This window comes from Boleophthalmus pectinirostris, unplaced genomic scaffold, assembly GCF_026225935.1.
Source record: "Boleophthalmus pectinirostris isolate CB_2022bp ecotype Guang Dong unplaced genomic scaffold, ASM2622593v1 HiC_scaffold_18, whole genome shotgun sequence".
Lineage (NCBI taxonomy): Eukaryota > Metazoa > Chordata > Actinopteri > Gobiiformes > Gobiidae > Boleophthalmus > Boleophthalmus pectinirostris.
Window position 1 is genome coordinate 28,252,140 of NW_026571133.1, and position 21,946 is coordinate 28,274,085.

General features: G+C 37.9%; 1 protein-coding gene across 1 annotated transcript in view; it reads right to left on the bottom strand.

Annotated features, from left to right (window-relative positions):
- Positions 1-6: 6 nt before the first annotated feature.
- rgs3a (regulator of G protein signaling 3a) overlaps positions 7-21,946 on the bottom strand; it is a 56,068-nt gene continuing 34,128 nt past the window's right edge. Inside the window, exon 18 of the mRNA XM_055154192.1 lies at positions 7-6,955. Within this exon, the coding sequence (XP_055010167.1) occupies positions 5,909-6,955 (1,047 nt within the window). The 3' untranslated portion in view covers positions 7-5,908. The remainder of the gene's footprint in view (positions 6,956-21,946) is intronic.

The window sequence follows — 21,946 nt, forward strand, 5'->3', positions numbered from 1 at the left end:
TGGGCTTGCTGATGTCCCTCCATGTTAAAAGGAGTTGTTGCTGACCTCATCAGTTTCTCTCCTTTCTACTAAGACACAGACTATTTCCTGGTGGGTCTTTGCATTGTTGTGACACTGTGAGTTATAAAAGTTGGCCGTCTTTCACAATGGTGCAGGCTCCAAATATTACCCTGTAAAATATGTTTTACTTTGCCTTTTTGACAATTCCTTTCAAACAGTCACAACTATGGGTAGTGCTATTTTTTTTTTTTTTTTACAAAAGTAAAATGTTTGTGATATTTGTGATCTTTACTACAACATAACTTCAACTTGTGGACCTTTACAAAAGATTTTAAATCTTTGTATTGATATCAGCAAATATCGATTATCGGCAACAACTGGAAGTCAAATATCGGTATCTGCTAAAAACAAGTCAGACCTTGGGGGAGGAAATGGACTCTATTCTGAAATTTTCCTGGTTTAAACACGAGTGAAAAAAGCGGATATAAAATTGTAATTATTGTTGCCAGTAGCTGTGATTCTGTTTCAGTTGTAAGACAGGAAATTACTTTGATCAAATCATTTATTCCAGAATACACCTTTGATTGCAACATCAAGGACTAAAATAGTATTATTGTTTCCCTTTTTTTTCCAATTTATGCTGCGTCTCTAACAGTATTATCCAGTTTGACTTTGTGTTTGGTACTACATTGTTGCATGGTTAAGACCTGGTCAGCCTAGCCCTCATGGTGTGGGCTACATAGTTGGCCAAGAACAATGCGTTCTCAAATTCTTACAGTATGTACCATTTTTATGACACATGGAAGGCTTTGTACAGAGGGTTTAGTCCTTTTGGTGCAGGACTAAACCCTTTGGTCCTTTTCAAGATGGTGTGTGGAGATGTTTCCTTAAACAGTCATTGGACAACAGTAGCAATGCCACTTTTATTTAAGGATGCTTAAGTTGATCACTTTAAAATGTTACATAATACAACAGTGTAAATCACTGTGCTCTTTCAGATTAATTAAAGGTCTTATGTAGTTGAAAAAAGGTTTTAGAATTATGGCCATAAATTATATACTTAAAGAAAATGATAAAAACAAATTATAAGAATCTATACAGAACAAAAAGGACTTCAATCATTGAATCAACAGCCTATAATCAGAACTACTAAATACCACTACTACTATTATTTAGTCAATCTATTGTCTTAAAATGTATCAGATTTGGTATGAACCATTTTCCTTGCATCAAAAATGTTAGTATAATGAACTATTATGATTAAGTATTGTGACAACACTATTGAAATTCTCAAAGCAGAGCAAAATCAATCAAACATAAGAAGTCAGTATTTAGTTAAAAACTTTCCATTTGCCCTTTATCGCTTCAGACTGCAAAGTGTGAGGTGAGATTTGTATATTTAATAGTATTTATGCAATCTATAAATGACTTGACTCATCCAAAACACTGCTATGGCAACAAGCGCTTGCAGAGACACAACTAACACTGGGGGCCTTCTGGATCATGTCTAGTATGAGGCCATCATCAGGACACGATTTTGTTATAGCCATGACAGCGTCCATGGCGTGATCTTTAACAGGTGATCAAACCAAGCTAACTGTGGGCATGAGAGTCAATGTTAAACGAGTTTTGAGCAAAAGTGAAAAAAATGTAATTTGTTCTACATGCATTAATAGGAACAGTTGGAGAGCACAGCCATCGTCCCTACTTGCCATTAAAGGGTCTATATTACAACATTCTCAGATCTATAATGTTTCTTCATCAAAACCTATCTGGAGCTGTGTTTTGTTTCATTCACATATGTTAAACACCCAACCTCAGCATTTTTAGTTCTTCTCTCAAACTGAAATCACCTTCAGTATTTGGATAATTTCAGTCCTGGAGTTGTCCATATCTACTAAACTAAAGGTCAAAGGTAGCTCCTAACTTGAAAACTACCACTACATCATAAGGTGGAAAGTAACATTTTGAACTTTGGGGATGCAGACAGAATAATAAAGGATTACTGAAACATGTGTGCATGAAACAAAAGACACATCTGGGTGTGGTTTGAGAAGGTTAAAACATTCTAACATGATTTAAAGCTCACAAGAATTACTTTTCTGTAACATTATACAATATTTAACAATGCAATCTTTATGAGAAATGCTTTGACTGAATTTGATTTATTCAGGCACAAATAGCACATGAGTTTGTGAAGCCTGAAAATAATGCTAATAAAATAATCCAAACTGCTCTGCCAGCTATAGTCACTCATTATGTTACAGAATTATTTAATTACAATCACATGGCCTTATCTTGACCAACTAAAAAAGAAAAGACAGAGAAAGATAAGTATAATCAATATAACCAAGTCACTGCTGCAATTATCATTACTGTCACATATCACTGCATAGGGCATTTTTTCTCTTTGACACATATGGAATCAGTTGGCTACACTACAGATGGAATTACCATGAAATTTGATGCCTGACCTCCTCTTCTCATGTTACTCAGTCTCCTCGAAAGTCAAACAACCAGCACAAATGATCTTTTGCAGGAGCCTTCAAAGCAGGCCATTACATCATGTACAAGATTACACTAATGGATGGAAACAGCAGGTTCCCACACCAGAATGTTGCACTGGCTGTCTGGCAAGAAGTGGCAGTAGTCTAATCTGAAAAGCTATAACCAACAAAGTTATCTGAAATAGTTGGATTAGTACATGCTCGCAAGATTTATGTAAGGAGTCCCGTGATTTATTTTCTAGATTAAATTTGGCGAGAAAGTAAAGCGTTGAAGTCATAACTTTCCTGGCACCAAAAAGTAGTGTGTGTGAGAACGTTTGAACTGGAGAAAATTTAATCATAACAAAACTCACCACTGGACAAGGTTTTTCTTCTTTGTGGGTTCCTTTTCCCTTTTAGGGGTGGGAATATTGGGAATATTTTTTTACAATACAGTTATTCAACTCAATATGATTTGAATGCAACATATCTCTTGCTGAGTCATTATATTGATTGTAAAAGAAAGCAAAGGTAAGCAAATCATTCTGGTACTGATCCATAGAAGTTTCATGCTTCCAATTTCTATGCTTGGTAAATTTAAGTAAACAGATTTATGTGTAATAAGGATATAACAGTGTTGTTTTGCATTAAAACTATGCATAGGAAGGCAGAGTGCTTTTTTTTTTTACAATGATACCACAATTATTTTAGTATTTATGTGTTGTTGTTGTTGTTGTTGTTTTTCTATTGAACTTTATTCCTCTGGTCCTCTGATTCCAGAGGAGACTTTCCACATCAATGTGGTCAATGTATTTGCATTGACTGGCATTGTGCAGCAGATTGACATTTAGTACATGTTTTTGGGACTATGTGGGTGACCCGCTATTGACTTGTGCTGTGATGTCAGCTCTGTAAATATTTTGTGTGCAGGATTTCACTGAACATAACCACTTGGCCCTAGACCTCAGAGACTTTTTGTTCAGTCATGCTTCTCTAAATCAAAACAATACCAATCAGCAATCTTTTTAAGACATACATAAAACATAATTCCTGCCATTTAAACCATTAATATTACATGTACATTATTTTGGTATTAAAAGCTTAATACCAGATTGCTGGTCAAAGTCTGCTGTCTGTAATTTTTGGTGCCAAGTCTATTATGTTGGATGTTTTGTACAAGTAAACATTAGATACCAGCACATGAGGGTATGTAGGGTTTACTAACACTTGCGTATTAGGCAATTGTTTGGGGGAATTGTTTGTTCTGGCTGTAATTACAACACATTTATTGGAAGTTCATCAACTAAGTAAACTACTTTGATGTTTTTAATGTACTAAAGTATACACACATCCTGGCCATTGAAATATTTACTAAGTGCATATCAAATTTTTGTGGCCAGTGCTGCCTAGTAAACAGGGCCTAAAAGTAGCCTGTCTACACCAGTAAAAAAAAAAAAAAGCATATACCCAAGCATATTTTTGACAGAGGATCTTGTCTGATACTGGTTGAACAGATCACACCTGATGCATGCCAGTTCCTCTGATGACGTATGTCACCTGGCTGTGCTCCTTGGACCTACTGCAAATATTCTAATGTGTGCACGTGACCTGAGACATGTGCACACCAGGTCCTGTTAAGCCTGCTAACCTAATTTTATATAAATGAAAAAACTTAAATCGATTGCAAATTTTCCTCTGGTGTCTGTGATAAATAAAATAAATTAAAGATTTGTATTTATTTGCAGGCAGCAGTTGTACACTTAATAACTATAGCACCTCACAACTGCCTCGTGATGGGTAAAGAGATTTCTCATTCTCTGAATTTCTTGTGTTGCTTCAAGCTATAAACTGTTGAAGGCCACCATTTCATTATGTCCCATTTTGTTCAACAATGTCCAATGTGGTTGTTTCACTAAATGGTATAATACTGCTATTGTGGTGATTAGGGCTCTAAAGCCTTGGAATCTCATAGAATGTTTTCATTAAGCATCAAGAGCTTCAAGTGGAAAATCTGTATAATGTAGTATTACAAAGCTGTGCCTTTATGGTACTGATAACAACCTATAGTGTACTAGTAATATTTACACAGTCTTACTAAAGGACAATTAAGCCTTTTTTAGGCATGGAGTATTCCTCTGACATTTAGGTAAATGTTCACTGGGTCCAGGCCAGGCCTATATGCTTTGTCTGTGAAGATCTCACAAGATGTGCAATTGTAGTTGTGATAGATTAGTTAAAAATGGAAACAAAGCCCTCAAAGCAAAAGTGTCCATGACGCCAATAGGTAGTAAAATTACCCCTGAATCTGCCAAGACCAATAGGCTCTGGCCTTGTCTGCTACATTCCTGCCTCTGCACTGCTCCCACAGACTGCCATTTAAGGCTGCAAAGCCGGCAGGCTGAGCACAGATGGATAGAGAGGAGCAGAGCCCCTCATATAGTCAACACTTAATTAGTTTGTCTTCTCTTTTGGGCTAATCGCAGTTTAGATCTGAGTATTGCATAACTGTAGGAACCACAGTGATAAAGGATGCACTGGGATATGTCAAAGTGAAGTAAGGTGAAATGTAAGAAATGAAATGTAATAAATGTATGATAATGTGTCTGATAATGCCTATCATTAAAAACACACACTGGGAGAAGCATCCTGTTTTTCATTACTCATCATCACAAGCCTCATGAGAAACGACACAATGCCCCCTAGGGTCCTGTGGCAGTATAACATATAGCAAATACTGCTGTTATCTATGGAGCAATAGAAAAAATAATGAGTTTAGTAACATAATAAACTGATATACTCAACACTTAAGCGCCTCAATTTTTTTAAATTTTTTATTTATTTATTTTTTAGATTGAATATCTAAACATTGCAGAACATTTTATTTATGGTTTACTATCATGACTGATGACATGAACATTCTCTAAAAATATCAGTCAAGTAGCATACATTGCTGCATCACATAGCACAAAATAAATGTGATTATAGGACAAGCTTGAGAGCCTTTTCATGCACAGTCAATATTTCAGTAGTCTATTTTCATGTTAATTCATTATCTATATAGGCTTCAGATTATAGCATACACAGGGTATGTATGTTTAAATTAGACGCCAATAAAATATTCAAATCCTAAGAATATATAGCTGGCTGCTATATAAAGAACGGAAAAGAACTGCTTGTGTTTGCCTTGAGTGTAATATCCCTATCTTACCACTTGATGTCACTCTCTCAGAACAAATTGTGATGAACCTTGAGCTGAAGCAATCTTATCTATGACTATTAAAATATTTTTAAAAAATATAATTTTAGAGGATTTATAATGAAAATTCTACAAAATTGTAGCAAATGACTCTAATTGTAGCAATGTTTTTTTTTTTTTTTGTTATTTATATATATAAGTGAGGGTTACCATTATAAACTAGAGCTTACGTGTTAACATTGATCACTGATAAGTAGCATTTTATGAAAAGAAAGCTTAAATGTTTAAAACATTTTTTTGGTCTTACCTTCCTCCCAGAGAAGAGCATGCAGAGTTGATGCATGGACCCCCCATTCTTAGTCAGCTCCTTCTTCAGGGTTTTGGGAGAAGGTAGCGTCCAGCCTCCCTTGTGTGTACCACCAGCCTCCAGACAGTTGATGGCGTTGTCTGATGTGAAGCAGGGTGTGCGGGGGTCCTGGAGCAGACTGCCTTCACTGTGTGTGCGTCGGCGGAGAGAGTTCTGGACACTCAGCCCTCCTCCTCCGTGCTTCTCACAGGTGGCCCCTTCCACCATACTGCGCCTCTTACTGTCACTTCTCTGCAAGTACGCATCATCACTGTCATCTTCATCCTCATCCTCCTCTTCATCAGAGTCCTCTTCATCATCCTCATCATACTCCTCCTCATCGGTGTTGGGTGAGGACAGGGCGTCAGCACTGAAGGAGCGATCCAGGCGAAGCTCTGGGATGACGAAGGAAGAGGATGAAGATGATGGGGGTGCATTTGTGTCAGGGGGCTCTGAGGCATTGTCTTCATCAGTGTTCAGCACAACCAGGTTCTCCATACAGTTTCTCTCCTCAACTGCCCCCTCCTTCTCCTCACTTTCTACACTCTTTCTGCTCACACATTCCTCGTACTCATCGTTTCTGCTGTTCAGCCCCTCTTCATCTCTCCCCATTCTCCACAGATCCATCTCGTGCCCCTCCATGCTCTTGTAGTCCTCGCCCTCTGTGGAAGGAGGCGGTGTAGGGGGAACCCTGTGTCGTTCTGTGGAGCCCATCAGGCTTCCTCCCAGAGGCATGTAGACCTCATCCAGAGGAGTGAGGGGCTCTGAGGTGTGCGGGCTGCCCAGAGTGGGGGGCTCTGACGGGCTGGAGGGGTACAGGCTGCTCTCCTCACCCTCAGAGCTGCGGGGCGGCAGGTGTAGACACACACCACCTCCTCCAGCACTGCCCAGCTCACAAGAAGGGGCATCCACCTTGGGCTCCAACATCTGCAAAAGACATAAATACATATATTACTATTAACTACTGCACAACAGTTTTACCTAGAAAGGCAAATGTAGCATCTGTCAGTCAGGCAAGGATAAAATTGTAACACCGCAGGGTCAAAAGTAGATACCCAATTGAACAGACATCAAACCTTAAAAAATACTTAAATAGATGGTAATACAATAGCACTGAGCAGAGAAGATATCAGAGCTGTCAAGTGGTATGGCTTGAGAAATCATTTACACAATAGCAAAACCTGAGCAGCATAACAAAGAGCATCTCCAGAAGAGCCAGTGGCCTTTAGACAGAGCAGATGTCAGAGGAGGTTACACAGTTGTGCTTTTCTGTTTGAGAATGTCAGAATCAGCTAAACTTTTAACTAGGAACAAGGAGCATGTGTACATTCACAGATACATGTGTACATTTCTATGGTTTATTTTTCATTCATTACAAAGCATAAACACATTTATCAGCCTAAAAATAAGCCTATCATATAACAGAAGGAAAACACAGACAACACCATTTGAATAATATAAGGAAGTAATATGGACACAATGTCTTTAACAGTTTCTTAGAGAACAATAACAGTATGCATGAAAGCATCATCTTGGTTACACATTGAAATGATCTGTTTCCACTGAGTGAGATAAATGTTAACCACTATGACACCTTACAGGTAAACAAAAGAAAGATATCTAAATGCTATGCTTTTTTTTTTTTAATGCATGTACCACCTCTTAGCAACTCCTGAATAACAGAAGGATCATTATGGTTAAATTACCTTAAAATATGTGCCCCTATAGCTATCTGTATGTCTATTGTTTAAATGGAATGTAGTGTCTATTGTCTTTCCTAATGTGTGTAGCTATGAAACTATAAAAACAGTTACTTTAAAGAAATTTAAATTTTTAATAAAACATGTGGAATGTTAACATTCTTCCTCAAAAATAATGCACAGATGTTGTTAAATCATATATGTGCTTGGTTCTGAAATAATCTTGAGTTTACATACTGTGAGTTGACCTTTTTAAGAAAGAATGCATATAGAAAGTCATTTCAGTGCTGCTTCTCATTTCTGTGCCAGTCGAAACAAATGTCACATTATCATATCTACTACTAAAAAACTACAAAACTTTTAATCTAAAAGTAAACTATGATGGTATTGTTATATGTTGACATATATATCATATATTTCTCAAAAAGAAAGCATGAATAAGACCAGGGCAGATAAATTATGCATTAGTGGATTTGGTGTGTGTGTGTTACCGTCTTCAGTTTTGCATTTGAAAATTCCCCCTGGACACAGTCATAGCATTTATATTTAACTAATTAACCAAATCTGACTCACAGCTCATCATATTGTACCCTCCTGACTGTATCATCCTGTCCTTGTCCCTCATATATAGCCGGTGACTGTTGAAGATATGGTCCGAGACACAATGGAACCACCTGTCCTGTCAAATACATTTGTTTCCTCTCACACGCGCCCATTTTGACACACAAGCACACAAAGTGCACACACAACAGACAGGGGCCTCTCACTATCACAATATTCTACTGTCTTCAACATTCCATAAATGTCCTTTAACAATGATTTAGGCCCTGGTTGTCCAAACTGTTTTTCATATTGAAAGAGATGAAGTGGAGGGCCAATTGAGGGCCATAGGCTGGTGGTCAATACTGTGAATAATTCAAATGGGTGCATTTAGCACACAAGATCTGCATTGATGCTTAGATCTTCAACATGACACATACATTTTTTAAAACTTGCTGTCAAAAAGTACTGCTTTTGGTCATTTGGGCCATTTCCCAGCCTTAAGGCCCAAGCAAAATGGGTCTGAGGGCCACATTTGGTCCCAGGTTTACTATAGTTTTAGCATGATCGACTGTACTGTAAAACAAGGCTTTTAATAATGCATAGACACATAAAGGATTTTTAGGTGCCATGAAGTAAAGAGAAAATTAAAATGTGTTGACAAAGGTACTGTATGTGATTCACTCAACTACACCTGGTCCATATAACAGTAAAAATCAAATTGTGATCTCATACCTGTGGCAACAATATGCTAATTTAGTGATAGTCTGATGACTCAGTGCTTCTATGTTTAAAGCAGCTCTTTAGCTATGTGAACTATGTAACATCAATTGTAATGAAATCTTGATCTGAAATTCTGAATTAATTTTCTCTGCCATTCCTGCATTGAACCATAGAAAGTTTGTACAGTATGAATATATGTAAATGAAAAGTAGAGACAGCTTAGTGTCTAGACAACCTTTAAACAAGTCTGTTAGGGATAGCCAACAAGCCTATCCCTTACATCCAGACATCATGGAAATATGTATTGTATTCATCAGTACCAAACAGATAACAAAACAATAACTCAAGTTAGAGAACAGTTTGGGGCACATTAAATTACCACTGTGAGATAGGATATAAGGAATAATTTCATGTTCAAGCCTGGTACTGCACTGTACATTTTCAGTGTGACATACTGTGTGTTTCGATGGCTGTCAGAGGTCAAACAGTGAAGATTGTACTTTGCCCACTGAGTAGATTTGATTTAAGGTCTTGCTGGCAGTTAGTCCACTGATAGGATAAAAGCATGTTTCATTGCATTGGATACTGGGCCTGGCATTTCTATTAGAGACTCTTAGGCAGCCACAGAGACTTTTTCCTCTGGGTCAGTGAACTCTGCGATTTACACTTTATTGTAAAATAAACAGCTTCTTTTCATAAAGCAGCAAATGAGCAATCAAGTTAGCTAAAGGCTTTCCCCCTCACACCTTGTGCTTGCAGTGTTATATGAATACACATTAAGACTGTCTAGTGGTTAATTGTGTTGTGTCTGCTCTGCGTCTCCACATTATGACCACAATGAGAGGTATTGGCTCAAGAGTCAGGTGTTGTGAATTTGGGCTTCATTTTGGAAATTGTGTTTTGTGTTTTTGTAATCAAATAATTACACAGATTAGATCTATAAACACTTTGGAATCTATTCTGGGTCTATAATCTGAAATAAATAGGCCTATAAACAAGGCCTATAGATAAGGCCTAGACAATATTCTAAATTCTTATAACAAAAAAGCAATCTACATACAATATATGCTAATGAATACACTTGGACACTTTCTTGTTACATGTGCTTCCCTAAACCAAATTGCTTTCTAAATGTCAAATTCTTTCAAAAACAGGAAAACGTGGACATTTATAGAGTCACCCAGGGACAATCATCTGACCTCCGCCCTGGTGTTGCCATGGTGATCAGGGTCCTATCCTCTGAGATCAACTGTATTCCACAAGCTACCTATAGATCCTAAAATAATAGTGGCTCAGTAGGTTATGCCCTTCCATAACCACAGCATTGTGAGTGCACAAATACTTGAAGTCTGCAGTTTTTTTTCTAGTTTTACCACATTTTCACATCAATGCTCCATGTAATGAAATCCAACAAGCTTTGAAAAACTGGAATGCACTAAAAAAAAGATGAACAAGGAACAGGTCATAAGACAAGACATCATGGTTGTAATGTATCCTTAAGAACCATTTTCCTCCCCCACCATGTAGTTTCAGACGCCAAAGTCATCTAGATAGCTAAAACAATATTAAGAGGAAATTAAAAGATTAGAGAGATAAAACAAAGGGAACAAAATATGGAAGTGAAAAGGGCTAAGTGAAAAGCAAGTCGCCTTAACTCACACAGATGTACAAATCTGAGTTTGGAGGTGCAATTTATAGGTGTATAGTGCTGATAATGTGGAGCTGTTTGCATCCTCCCTCAAGTGGAAATATTTTTGTGGAGCATGTTATTTTTCATTACCAAGGGTCACACAAAGCTCAGGTTTTTTGCTTGCCTTAAGTGAAACCATTTGCTCCACCCCACGTTTACAGTTATGTAAACTCACACATGATTGAAGGCATTAAATGATGAAGTGAATACATGTTTATATGCTTTAGAATATTTGAACAAAATTATTGTTGTGGTTCTTCTAAGCACAATCCAATATCATTGACAGAACGTGCGCACATATCATTGTGTCCATGTTAGCACAAGTCAAGTCTTTATTAAAACATATTCTGACAGGTAACAACAGAGACAATCTGCAGTCTCTGATATTATTGCCCGGTGTAATATCAATAACTGGTTACAGGCCAACATATAGAAGATCAATCTCTGAATGGTCTCATTATATGCACTGTGATGTCCCATCCTCCATGGCCCTCGATTTACTGAGAGAAGAGTGATGAAACTGTAATAGTCATTTATCTGTCAGAGGCTGCTATTGTGAGTTCAGGCCTACGGGGATGAACTAAATGGCAAAATGGAAAAGGAGCGAAGGAGCAAGTGGGAAAAGGCTGTAGATCAAAGAGTACAAGTACAGCATAATGTCAGGTCAAAGCTGAATGCACTTATTAGCCAGCAGCTGCACAATAATAAAATACTTGCTCATTGTTTGGGTCAGTGACAAGTCAGACTATGCTCTCACACGTTTATTACCACCTTATTTTATAACGCAGGTGACAACACGCACATAAAAAACAAAAACAAACCCTGCATTGGATATTAAGTGCATTTATTCAGCTCTCTTTAATATTTAAACAGTAGTACAGTCCCTCATGTTATCACCCCTTATGTTCTGACCAGAGGCATGCAGAGTGGAGCCCTTACTTCCGCAGACACTTTCACAGACATAAGATTCACAGCATGTGACGACAGACAGATTTCTTATTTTCAGCTATTATAAGTGATGCAACCTGTGTATGGGGCCATTATTGATGATAGTCAAGAGTTTGAGGGGAAAAATGTCACTGACGTAACTTGCCCCATGACGCCAGGCAGCTGAAGACAATGTGACTACTGAAAAAGACTTGGAAGGCCTTTAGAGAGCAAGATGTCTTCTGACTGTGTGTCGTCACGGATTAGTGCATGTTTACGGCTGTTGTCTACGTCCAGAGCCAAGGATGTTTTGCATGTGGAGAAAGTCATAAAAGTATCTTTTGTTAAAATATAAGACCAAGATATCTGTGTTTCATAGAGCTAAGCATTTACAGCAAGTCTGTTATTGATCAATGCCAGAGGAAGGCAATAAAATAGAAAGCAAAAAAAATGTAGAAGAAATTAAATAACGTTGAAGCTGTGTCCTACGAACCCACTTAATAAACTCACTCAATATTACAAATCCAACTAGTATATAGTAAGGTTACAACTGATGGTGCATTTACCCTTTCTGGTGTATTCATAAATTGTCTACAGTTTTATTTAAGATGGGTCTACTTGCAATTGGTTGTTGTCATCTAGAAGATGAACCTAGGTGGTTCATGTCAGACTATATGCAGGACGATGCAGGAATGCATGCATGAATCAATCACAATATGAAATCAAAAGCACATAAAAGTCTGTTTCCTTTCAATTGTGGTTAGCTATTAACTGTAGACAAGCTTCAGACCTTGATGCAAAGTTTAAAAAAAATACTGCTATGCTGTTTAAGTCTTTGCAGGAGATGAACATCACAAAAATCACAAAAGCTGAAGAAATAAAGGTTATGTAATCATAATTATCTATCCTAATTCTTTCATAAAAATATTTTTACATTTTTATCTCACCGGCCAAACGTATTGATTTCTACTACTGCATATCGCATTTCCATAATTTGTGATCAAAGTTGGTATTTACCGCTACTGCACAGTACACTGTATCTAATGGTGATGCTCATACACTTCCTCCCCTCAGCCCGCCCCCGTTTTATACCTCCAATCCGTTGGCCATGTGGATGGATAAATCACATGAGTGGAGCTGTGCCAGTGCACTGGAATAAGGGAGCCAAATGGGGGATGTAAACAAACTGTTGCAGAAAATAGTGTCCACTAGTCTTTTTTATTGAGAAGGAGGTGATATTACCACAACAATTACATTAGAGCTATTAAGCGGAAGGATGGGTAACTGGATCAGGGGCTGGGGAAAACAGAGCAAAAGGAAAACAACATATAGGTTAACAGTAACTTAAGCTATCAATGCATAAATCCAAATGGGAAACAAGAGCCTCACACACACAACACATAAATCATAGCAATATAAAGGCTCAATAATAAATAAAGCTTTATTGCTTCTCCCTGTCTTTCCTCTCGTCTTCATGTATTGTTTATGTCCCTGTATGACCAAACCACTCCCTGAATGACACAATATCAGCTACTCCAAAGAACCTTATGAAACCTATTTGATAAAGAAAATCACTTTGCATAGACCTCAGCCAAGGATGAGCTAAGTAATAACATCACCACTCAATAAAACACATGCAGAAATGACACATGAACCCTACCTGAAAAGTAGTTCCAGTTTACAGTCCGCAGACGGCACACAGAGGCGCTCCACACATCCCTATCAAAGTGGCCTACTTCCTGTGACAAACTGTTGTGTTGAGGAGTATTTGTGGATGCTGAGGGTTGTGTGCGAGCCTGTCAGTGGGTTAGGCCAACTGAACAGTGCACAGGGACAGAGCAAGGAGAGGGAGAGAGGGAGGGAAGAGCAAGAGAGGGAGAGCAAAAGCCCAAGAGGCTCTGAAGGTAGACTCCCAAGCTGCACAAACAAGCACGGAGGAGCAGCGCACACATAATGAGAGGAGACAAACGAGCAGTGAGGAAGTATGTGCGCCTGTTGTGTGCCGCTAAACTCATCTTTAATGTACTCCAGCGCTGTTGTGTCACTCCACAAATATTGGCATGTTTACACTGCAGCATCCATTTGCACAACACCCCCGTCATTTCTTTGTGAAGACATTAAGGCCTCACAGGTCCCATGAGAGCCACAAAGCATACAATGGACACATATCTATTGTAAACACACACATTAACAGACAGAGACACTATTCAAATACAGGTACAAGGCCGGAACGTCGCTATATTGTAATAGCATCCTTTAAGGGAAACATCACTCAGCATTATCTCAATGAATGGCTTTTAGCACTAACTATTATTGGCAACATGGAGAGCTTGGTTTTATGGCGATAGTGGCAAGGCAAGTTTATTTGTTGAGCACAATTTACATCAAGTGCTTATTCTAAAATTACCATTATGAAAACCTATGTAAACTGAATCAAAATAGAAGAGAATTACTGCTTGGATTTGGTTTGCATAGGTAAAGTCAGTGGAAATATCCATGTACAATATTAAGTAATTAATATAAAGTACAGAGGTTGCTTTTCCCTGTGAGTTCTAGAGCCTTTGAAATCATAAACATGTACATTCTATCGCAAGAACAAGAAGTTTCAGTAATTCATACCATTATAAATTCTTCTGATCATTATTTTATTTTTCTATTGTTGCATTTTCTGTTACTTTTACATAATCCTGAAAGTAAGTAAGTAAGTAAGTAAGTCTTTATTTATATAGCGCTTTCACAGACATTTCTGTCCCCAAAGACGCTTTACACTTTATTCAGCATTATTCATTCACTTTGTACTCTGGTGATGGTAAGCTACTATTGTAGCCACAGCTGCCCTGGGGCACACTGACAGAAGCGCGGCTGCCATGCCACTCGGCGCCATCGGTCCCTCCGACCACCACCATCACTCACGCACACACCACTTTCATACTAGGCAAATTGGGCGAAGTGTCTTGCCTAAGGACACAATGACTGAATTGAGTGTATTTAACTGACCTTGACTATCAACTGTTTATGGAGACCTATGCAGCATGTTTTGGGTTGATGGGGGAAACCAGAGTGCCCGGAGGAAACCCATCCAGACACGGGGAGAAACATGCAAGTACATGAAACCATGCTGAGATTATGGGGGTTTGACTCCAAAATGCAAAAGCCTGTTTTTATCTTCCCAGGGATATGTAGGATCTCACAAAGAATGTTTAAGAGTCAGTGAATAAAGAGTCAGTGCAGTTGTCTGTCTAGGGGACTCCATACCCGCAGTGGCATTAAATGTAAACATATAACTTTCTAGAAATATTACAGGATCCTAAATTTAGCATGTTCATTGATAAACAATGTGACTGTCCCTAGGTGACTAATTTAGCATGCTTCCCTCTCCTGGTGGCTCTTACCTCTTTCACTCTTATCTTAAGAGCCTCTCAGAGCGACGCACAAGAAAGAGGTTTTATCTGCTCACTGTGACAAACAACATTTGACATTGAAAGGTAATGACAGGAGACCCACACACCTGCTGGCTCCCAGTACACATGTGCTCAGGTCAGGGTGTTGATGACCAATGAAAAAAGTAACAAAAAAGCTCAAATATGTGCAGAAATTTACAGAAACGTAAGTAAAGTATAACACACTATTTGCATTATCTATTCCTATAATCTTTAACCCAAATGTAAGCGATTCTGCTTGGCTATATGCTGCCAGAAAAGTTGTTTCCCTTCATTGGCTTCATGGCTTTTCCCTTCTAGTGTCAAAATTCAACAAATTACGGGTATGCAGTGATTTTTATAATTTAGCATGTTATATATGCTAAGAGCACATTTATATGCAACCCTCTCTGTTTATTTGGGTTGGGGAACCCTGTGTCAGGTTTGATTAAGACAAATGGAATTGTGTTCTACATATTAGGTTACTGATATCAATCTGACTATAAGAACATTCTTTTTAGTTGAAGTTTTGTAGTTATTCCAAAGGGAAACTGCAATTGAAATAAGATCATATGTAATTTTGCCATCTTGTCAGAGAACCAGGATGACAAAAATGTTTGTACTGTTAAGTCAAATATGTAACCACAGCACAGTCTCAAGACAGAAGTGATGAAGTCACTAAATAAAAATTGCAGCACATATTTTTGGATCATCAAACCTTTATCAATTACTAAGCAATGCACTATAATACCAGAAATCACCCTAAATGACCTTCACAGATTTAAATGACAACATACCTTATTCACAGGCATCTGGATGTGAATATTTTTAAGTTTCAAGCGTATGTCCCGAAGTAGAAAGAGCACAGCACAGTTCACCCACTCGCCGATGGGGCACGTGTGGAGAGCCAAGCACAATCTGCTTCTCCAATGTGAGCGTATGTGATTTCTTCCTGCCAGTTTCTTGTCCTGTTTTGTTGCTGCAGTCCCAGCTCCTAGTCGAGCTCAGAATAAAGTGTGAGCCACCGTGTGTGTGCAAAAGACAGTGAGAGGGGTGGGGGGAAGAGAAGGAGGGGGTAATAGACAGATTCAGTAACGGAGAGGGTGGGGGAAATTAGAAAATATAAAAACAACACAGATGGAGCAAGGCGAGAGAGAGGTGTCAGTGCAAAAGGAGGGATTCTAAAATAGTCTTGGATTAAAAAATAGCAATAGTGGGGATGTCATAGAGAAGATCAAATGCAAACTACCAGGTCTCCTGAGACCAGCCAGTGTCCTTTCTCTACACTCTCTCCCTTTGTACGCGCCTATTGCTATTTTTAGAAAGTTGGTCGGCAGCAAATCAAAGCAGGGAATCTATCAAAAACTATGAGGTTTAGGACCACATCTTTACACCTAATAATAAACACATAAACAAGACGATGCACGTGTAAAAGGCAGCCAGGCATATAATTTTCATTATAGCTCAGGTAATCATATTATGTGTTCAAATTTTATGGGATTCTTAAGGGGCATCTGGGGCTTTGGGGTCACTAGATGTCCTTGGTGATTGCATACTCTCAGTTTATCCAGGGCTGCCTGACACAAAGGCTGCAAAACTACTGGATTCATTATTGCTAAGATTGTTTTATTTGTGCTGTAAAAAATGCAAATCCTAGTTTTAAAAAAATACAGTGGCCTTTGTTTGACCTGGCCAGTGAGACACACCTTTATGTGAGGAGGCTATCATTTGCAAATTAAACAATTATCTCATATAGCTTCATTACAAAAGCGTTGAAGCAAAGTCTATCTCCTGAGTGTGACAAGCTCTGTAATTAAAATATAGTGAATGGATTTCATGCCTGACACTGCCTTCTAAGTTGGCAGGGTTCCCTACAGTAACTGCATAATTAGCATTACATAACACAGTATAGAACACATAAATAGTTCATATAAACTAAAATAAAAGCAAATGCTTTTCCGTCAAAGGAAACTCATCAATGTTTAAAAGGAGACAAGGGAATTATTCCCATACATGAACCCGTCACAATGAATCACTCTCCTGAATGTGCATGAGTGAGAGAGGGAGAAGAGCAACAGTTATTGACTACGTACTTGGGCTTAATAGCAACATTTAAATATGTAAAGGATGCACTGGTGAAATAAATTAACAGTGCACAGTCATAAATAATGATCATTGGTTTATTTCTAGAGCCTCATTCATTTATCCATCCATTCATATTTATTTACTCATTTTACCAAAAACTGTTGTAACATTTCAATTTTAGAGCAGATATGAATATTGGAAAATTATAAAAATTCACCAAAAGAGACAACACTACATCTTTTCATCATTACCATCACAACTCCCCATTTCTGTGGAAAGATACAAAGAAGGTAACAGTACTCATATCTTTCCTGGAATGTGAGATTAAGTTCACATTCTCATATGAGCTGTGATGTAACCCCACCTCAACCCTAACCCCATTAGAAACACTTGAGCGTCTCCCAAAAATAGCTTGTGTTGGAAATATGTGAGAGTGTGCCCATATGGATCTGTGTGTGAGGAGAAAAAAGAGGTAAAAGAATTCATCCGTGTCTAATTGAGGACAATGAGGATGAAAGAGCAAGTCTCTTATAAAGTCATGAGGAACACATAGACAAATGGGACCAGCACAGGTCATAAAAAACTGTACATATACATATTTGGATTTGTACAGTGACTCCATTGTTAACAGTAATGTAAACAATGAGGGTCGGATGTTGAAATTAAAGTGGGAATGAATTGTAGGAAGCAAGTGAAAAGAATAAGAATGAAATCATCTTTCTGTAGGCTTGTGGATTCCTTGACAAATTTGTTGTGATTGAAATTCTGGCTGAATTTTGGCTATTGGCAGAAACGCTATTATAGGGTCATCCATTGCAGTATGTTTACATGTTTGATTAAGTTACTCTAAAAATAAGTGTTATCACAAAACGGCCTCACATGATTTAATGTTAATTTAATATTCTGGTTAGATATGATTTGTTGAGGCTTAACCAGTGAATCTGGGATATATGACATTTACATTGTCACTCCCAAAGAAGGAGTATTGACAATATTAACACATACTTAATCAAAAAAAAAAAAAAAAAAAAAAAAAAAAAAGAACACAAAGGGTACTCTAGTTCAGGTGATGTTTCTTTATGATGTTTGTGTATGACTTCACTTGCCATTCAAATTGTCAGGATTATTAAGAGATACAAATTTTAGTTGTTGAGTATCACATATTTTTAGTATGGGACAGTTATTGTCTGAATAGATGACAGAAGAAAATCCCATGGACTAGTTTCCCTCTTCATTGGCTCTGCTTTGAAAAGATCAAACTACACACACTTTTTCTCTCCTCTTGAATGTGTGTGACTGAACTGTGCTTCAAAGCCTTATGGAACTGTCTATATCTCCCTCTCATTCTCCTTGTACCCAAACATGGTTCCTCCCAGTATGCTTCCCCCCGACATTATCGGTGTCTCCGTGACTTTCTGAGGTGTTTTTCATGACACTTCCAAGAAACTTCCAATTTCCATTTTGCACTTGTCATCTGTCGCAGTGTAATTTTATAATTCATAACCCCAGGCTCTGCTGGGAGTTTCAGTTTTTCTCTGACTGGTTGTTCTTTGCCTTTCCAGAATCTGCTGTCTCTTGTCAAATAGTTTCTTGATGGGGCAATTACTCAGCGAATCATCGCTTCATTCTTTGTCACTGCATGTGTAGCCCAGTGCGTGTTAACTTTTTAAACTAGCATTTAGCATGAACTTGAAAACTGCGTTAACGAACTGGCCGATGTATAAATTGTTCTGTTGAATCTGTTCTGATAAGAAAGTAAAAGTAACGTGATGAATTCAAATTGAGAGACTAAGCACTAACTTGCATACCAAACAATGAGAATAAATGCATTTTTTAAGTTCCAAATTGAGCCTCTGGTTGCACATCAGTAGTTTGACAGTCCCGTATTTAAATATTGTTTCCTACTTGACTTAAAGCCTAAAGTGGATGTCTATTGTGTATTTCTCCATGTAATAACTAACCATTGTCTCTCAGCTCTATTGGATAAATAACACCTAAGGCACAGAAGGCTCTAGAAGATATGTAAAGGAAAGAAAGGCAAGCAAGGGGACAAGCACTAAATTGTACTGGCTTAACTTTTCAAAATTATACAGCTATAAAAGTTAACAAAAAGATGTACTACATGCATTTACAAGTAGTTATTTTTGTTACTGACCAAACCAGTTATTCATGATTGTGATGAATCAGGCATGTGAATTTGAAGAAAGCATCTTATTGTTAATTTGTGCTTCTGTTTGAAATGCAGTGTGCTCTCGTAGTGAGATGCAGCTCATCAAACGCTGCACACTCACTGACACTTCCTCTCTGTCCACAGTTTCTCCCCTCATTGATCCAGTTCACATGTGTCTGCCAGATAGAGGAGGAGAACAACAGTCCATTCTATTATTTAAGCCCATCACCAATAAACACTTTGTCAAACAGTACGACACGCAAAACAGAAAATATAAAATGCTACTTCAGTCACTATTGACAACAACAGCCAGCAAACTGCCCATTAACATCAACATGAAGCCATTTTGTAAAAGTCTTATTGTCCATGAGAGCATTTTCGTTGGTCTAATTATATTTATTTATGGAGGCATATATTGTGGCTTTCTTCCCTGCATATGTTGAGAGCAGTGCAGTATTTCCCATCAAATGCTAACTGCATCTGATGAACTGCGCCTGTCGTTTGCAAAATGGCCAGTCCTGCTTAAATTCCCATTTGGAAGCTGTGTGTCTAAGTGTGTGTACAGCTGAACAATTTATTTTTCCAGCAGCTTAGAGGCTAATGCTGGCCAGACAAGAATGTACCGGAAGCTTTTCAAGGAAGGAAGTAGCTCACTTGTACAAACCACTGCATACTGGTAAACTATAAGTTAAAGGTCACTGTTTACATGGTACAGTATAATATATCTTTGAAATCAGGTATGCACTTCTCTTCTTTCCTTGGACTGATGGTCTGTCTCCTGGTAAGCAGTGGTCCAGCTATTGATTTGGCATAGACTTTACAATGGATCTCCATCCTGACACAATTACTACACTATGATATGTCACAATAATTAAATTTTAATTAATTTAGAACAAATACTTAAGTCTTCGCAGTTCAGATATTATAATAGTGTTGAAAAGAAGCCTTTTGGCCTGTACTGGCTTTATTAAAGGTGCACTATAGTTTTTCTTAAGATATTCTTGCTTAGTAGTGAATGTTAAAAGGGCATTGAACTTTTTTATCAAGTCAGATCAATGAGAAGCGAGCCTATTTGAAGTGTTCATGTCACTGGGTTCCATACAAGTGATGGTAAATAAACGTCTACTGCCTTAGACATCAAGAGTCTCCTGCCTCAAATTTACAAATCTAAGAATCACAGGACAACAATTACTTTTTCTTTATATACAATAATAACAACCTTAGTTTATATACAGGGTGTCCCTTGACTCACTTTGGATCCTGTGGTTCTCATATGCCCACATCACAAGGTACTGCAGTCTGTACATAAGAGTGTGGGAGACTATTATCGTGCACCATTCACAGAGGGACTGGAGGATTAGAGAGTTCGTTAAAAAGACGCTCACTTTTATGATCAAAGTGCTGGATTCAAGGCGACTGCGGAGAAGCGGGACTATGCCAGCTGCTGACAGACCCTAGGACCCCCTTGGAAACTATTAAGGACCAAAATCAATTCATGTCATATTTTTGATTTGTCAGTGTTTTCACGTTTATGTTGCACTCTTTGAACAGAACTACTGAGTAAACTGCACGTCTCAGCTGAGTAGAGGATTTACTGAGCTGGCCACACAGGACAGCAATTGCTGTTTCTGACACAAGGGAAATGAGCAGTTCAATTTTCAAAAGACTACTTAGTGCTACCTTTACGTGCACCGGCACACGCACAGAGCGAGGAAGATACACTTGGTTTACAAAAACACTTCTTGTATTGATTAAACTGTAACTAAAAGGAACAAAACCTTCATTTATGGCCTAAGTTATTGAGTCTATAATTTACTCAGTCATACATAAATCATTCATGCCCAAACACTGTGGAAATCTCATTGTTTCTTATTTTTCCCCCAAAAGGTCGCCAGTGAAAATTACATAGAGCTACATCATGAAATGGCCTGACACAACACAAATGTAGTACAAAGTAATTTTCCTCTTGTCTACATTTTAAAAGGTTAATTTACTTCAAATTAAACACACTTGGACTTGAATACAAAGCACTTGCCTCTGAGGTACTCAGGAGAAACACAATCAAAAGTGAACTCATTTATCTCATGTAAAATGTTATGATTAAGCATTTTTGCCTGAGGAGCACCATTCAGCTTTCTATTAAATGGTAAATTAAAGTAGGAGTAGCTTTGTGTGGTTATCTCACTCCAGAAAGACGCTATACCGTGTAAAACATGCAAGCAAACAGATATTAATGTCCTTCTTTGGGGCTAATTCAGTGTGAAATTCTGGATTAGTGTAAGAAAATGTACTCTTTTAAGAAGAGTTCAATGCAAAACATGGTCCTCTATGGCACAGCATTACATCAAAGGATAAAAAGGTTGAAAATTGTGTTTGAATCAGGGGTTCAAAAGTTCAGTTAATTTAGTTTAATTTGTTGATAATATCTTATTCCCGGATGCCTAAAAATTTGCATCAGTTAAATAGGGTTGTAGCACAAAATTCTAGGCCCTGTGTACAAACCAACTTGGCATGTATACTAGTATCTTAAATAATCAAACATTTGCAGTAAATGTTGTTATAATTGCTCAGAGTGAAAGACAACAACAATGAAAGTTTATTAAAAGGTACACCATGTAACTTTTCTGGTGGGGGATATGCCCTCTGTTTGTCTCTATGGAGATG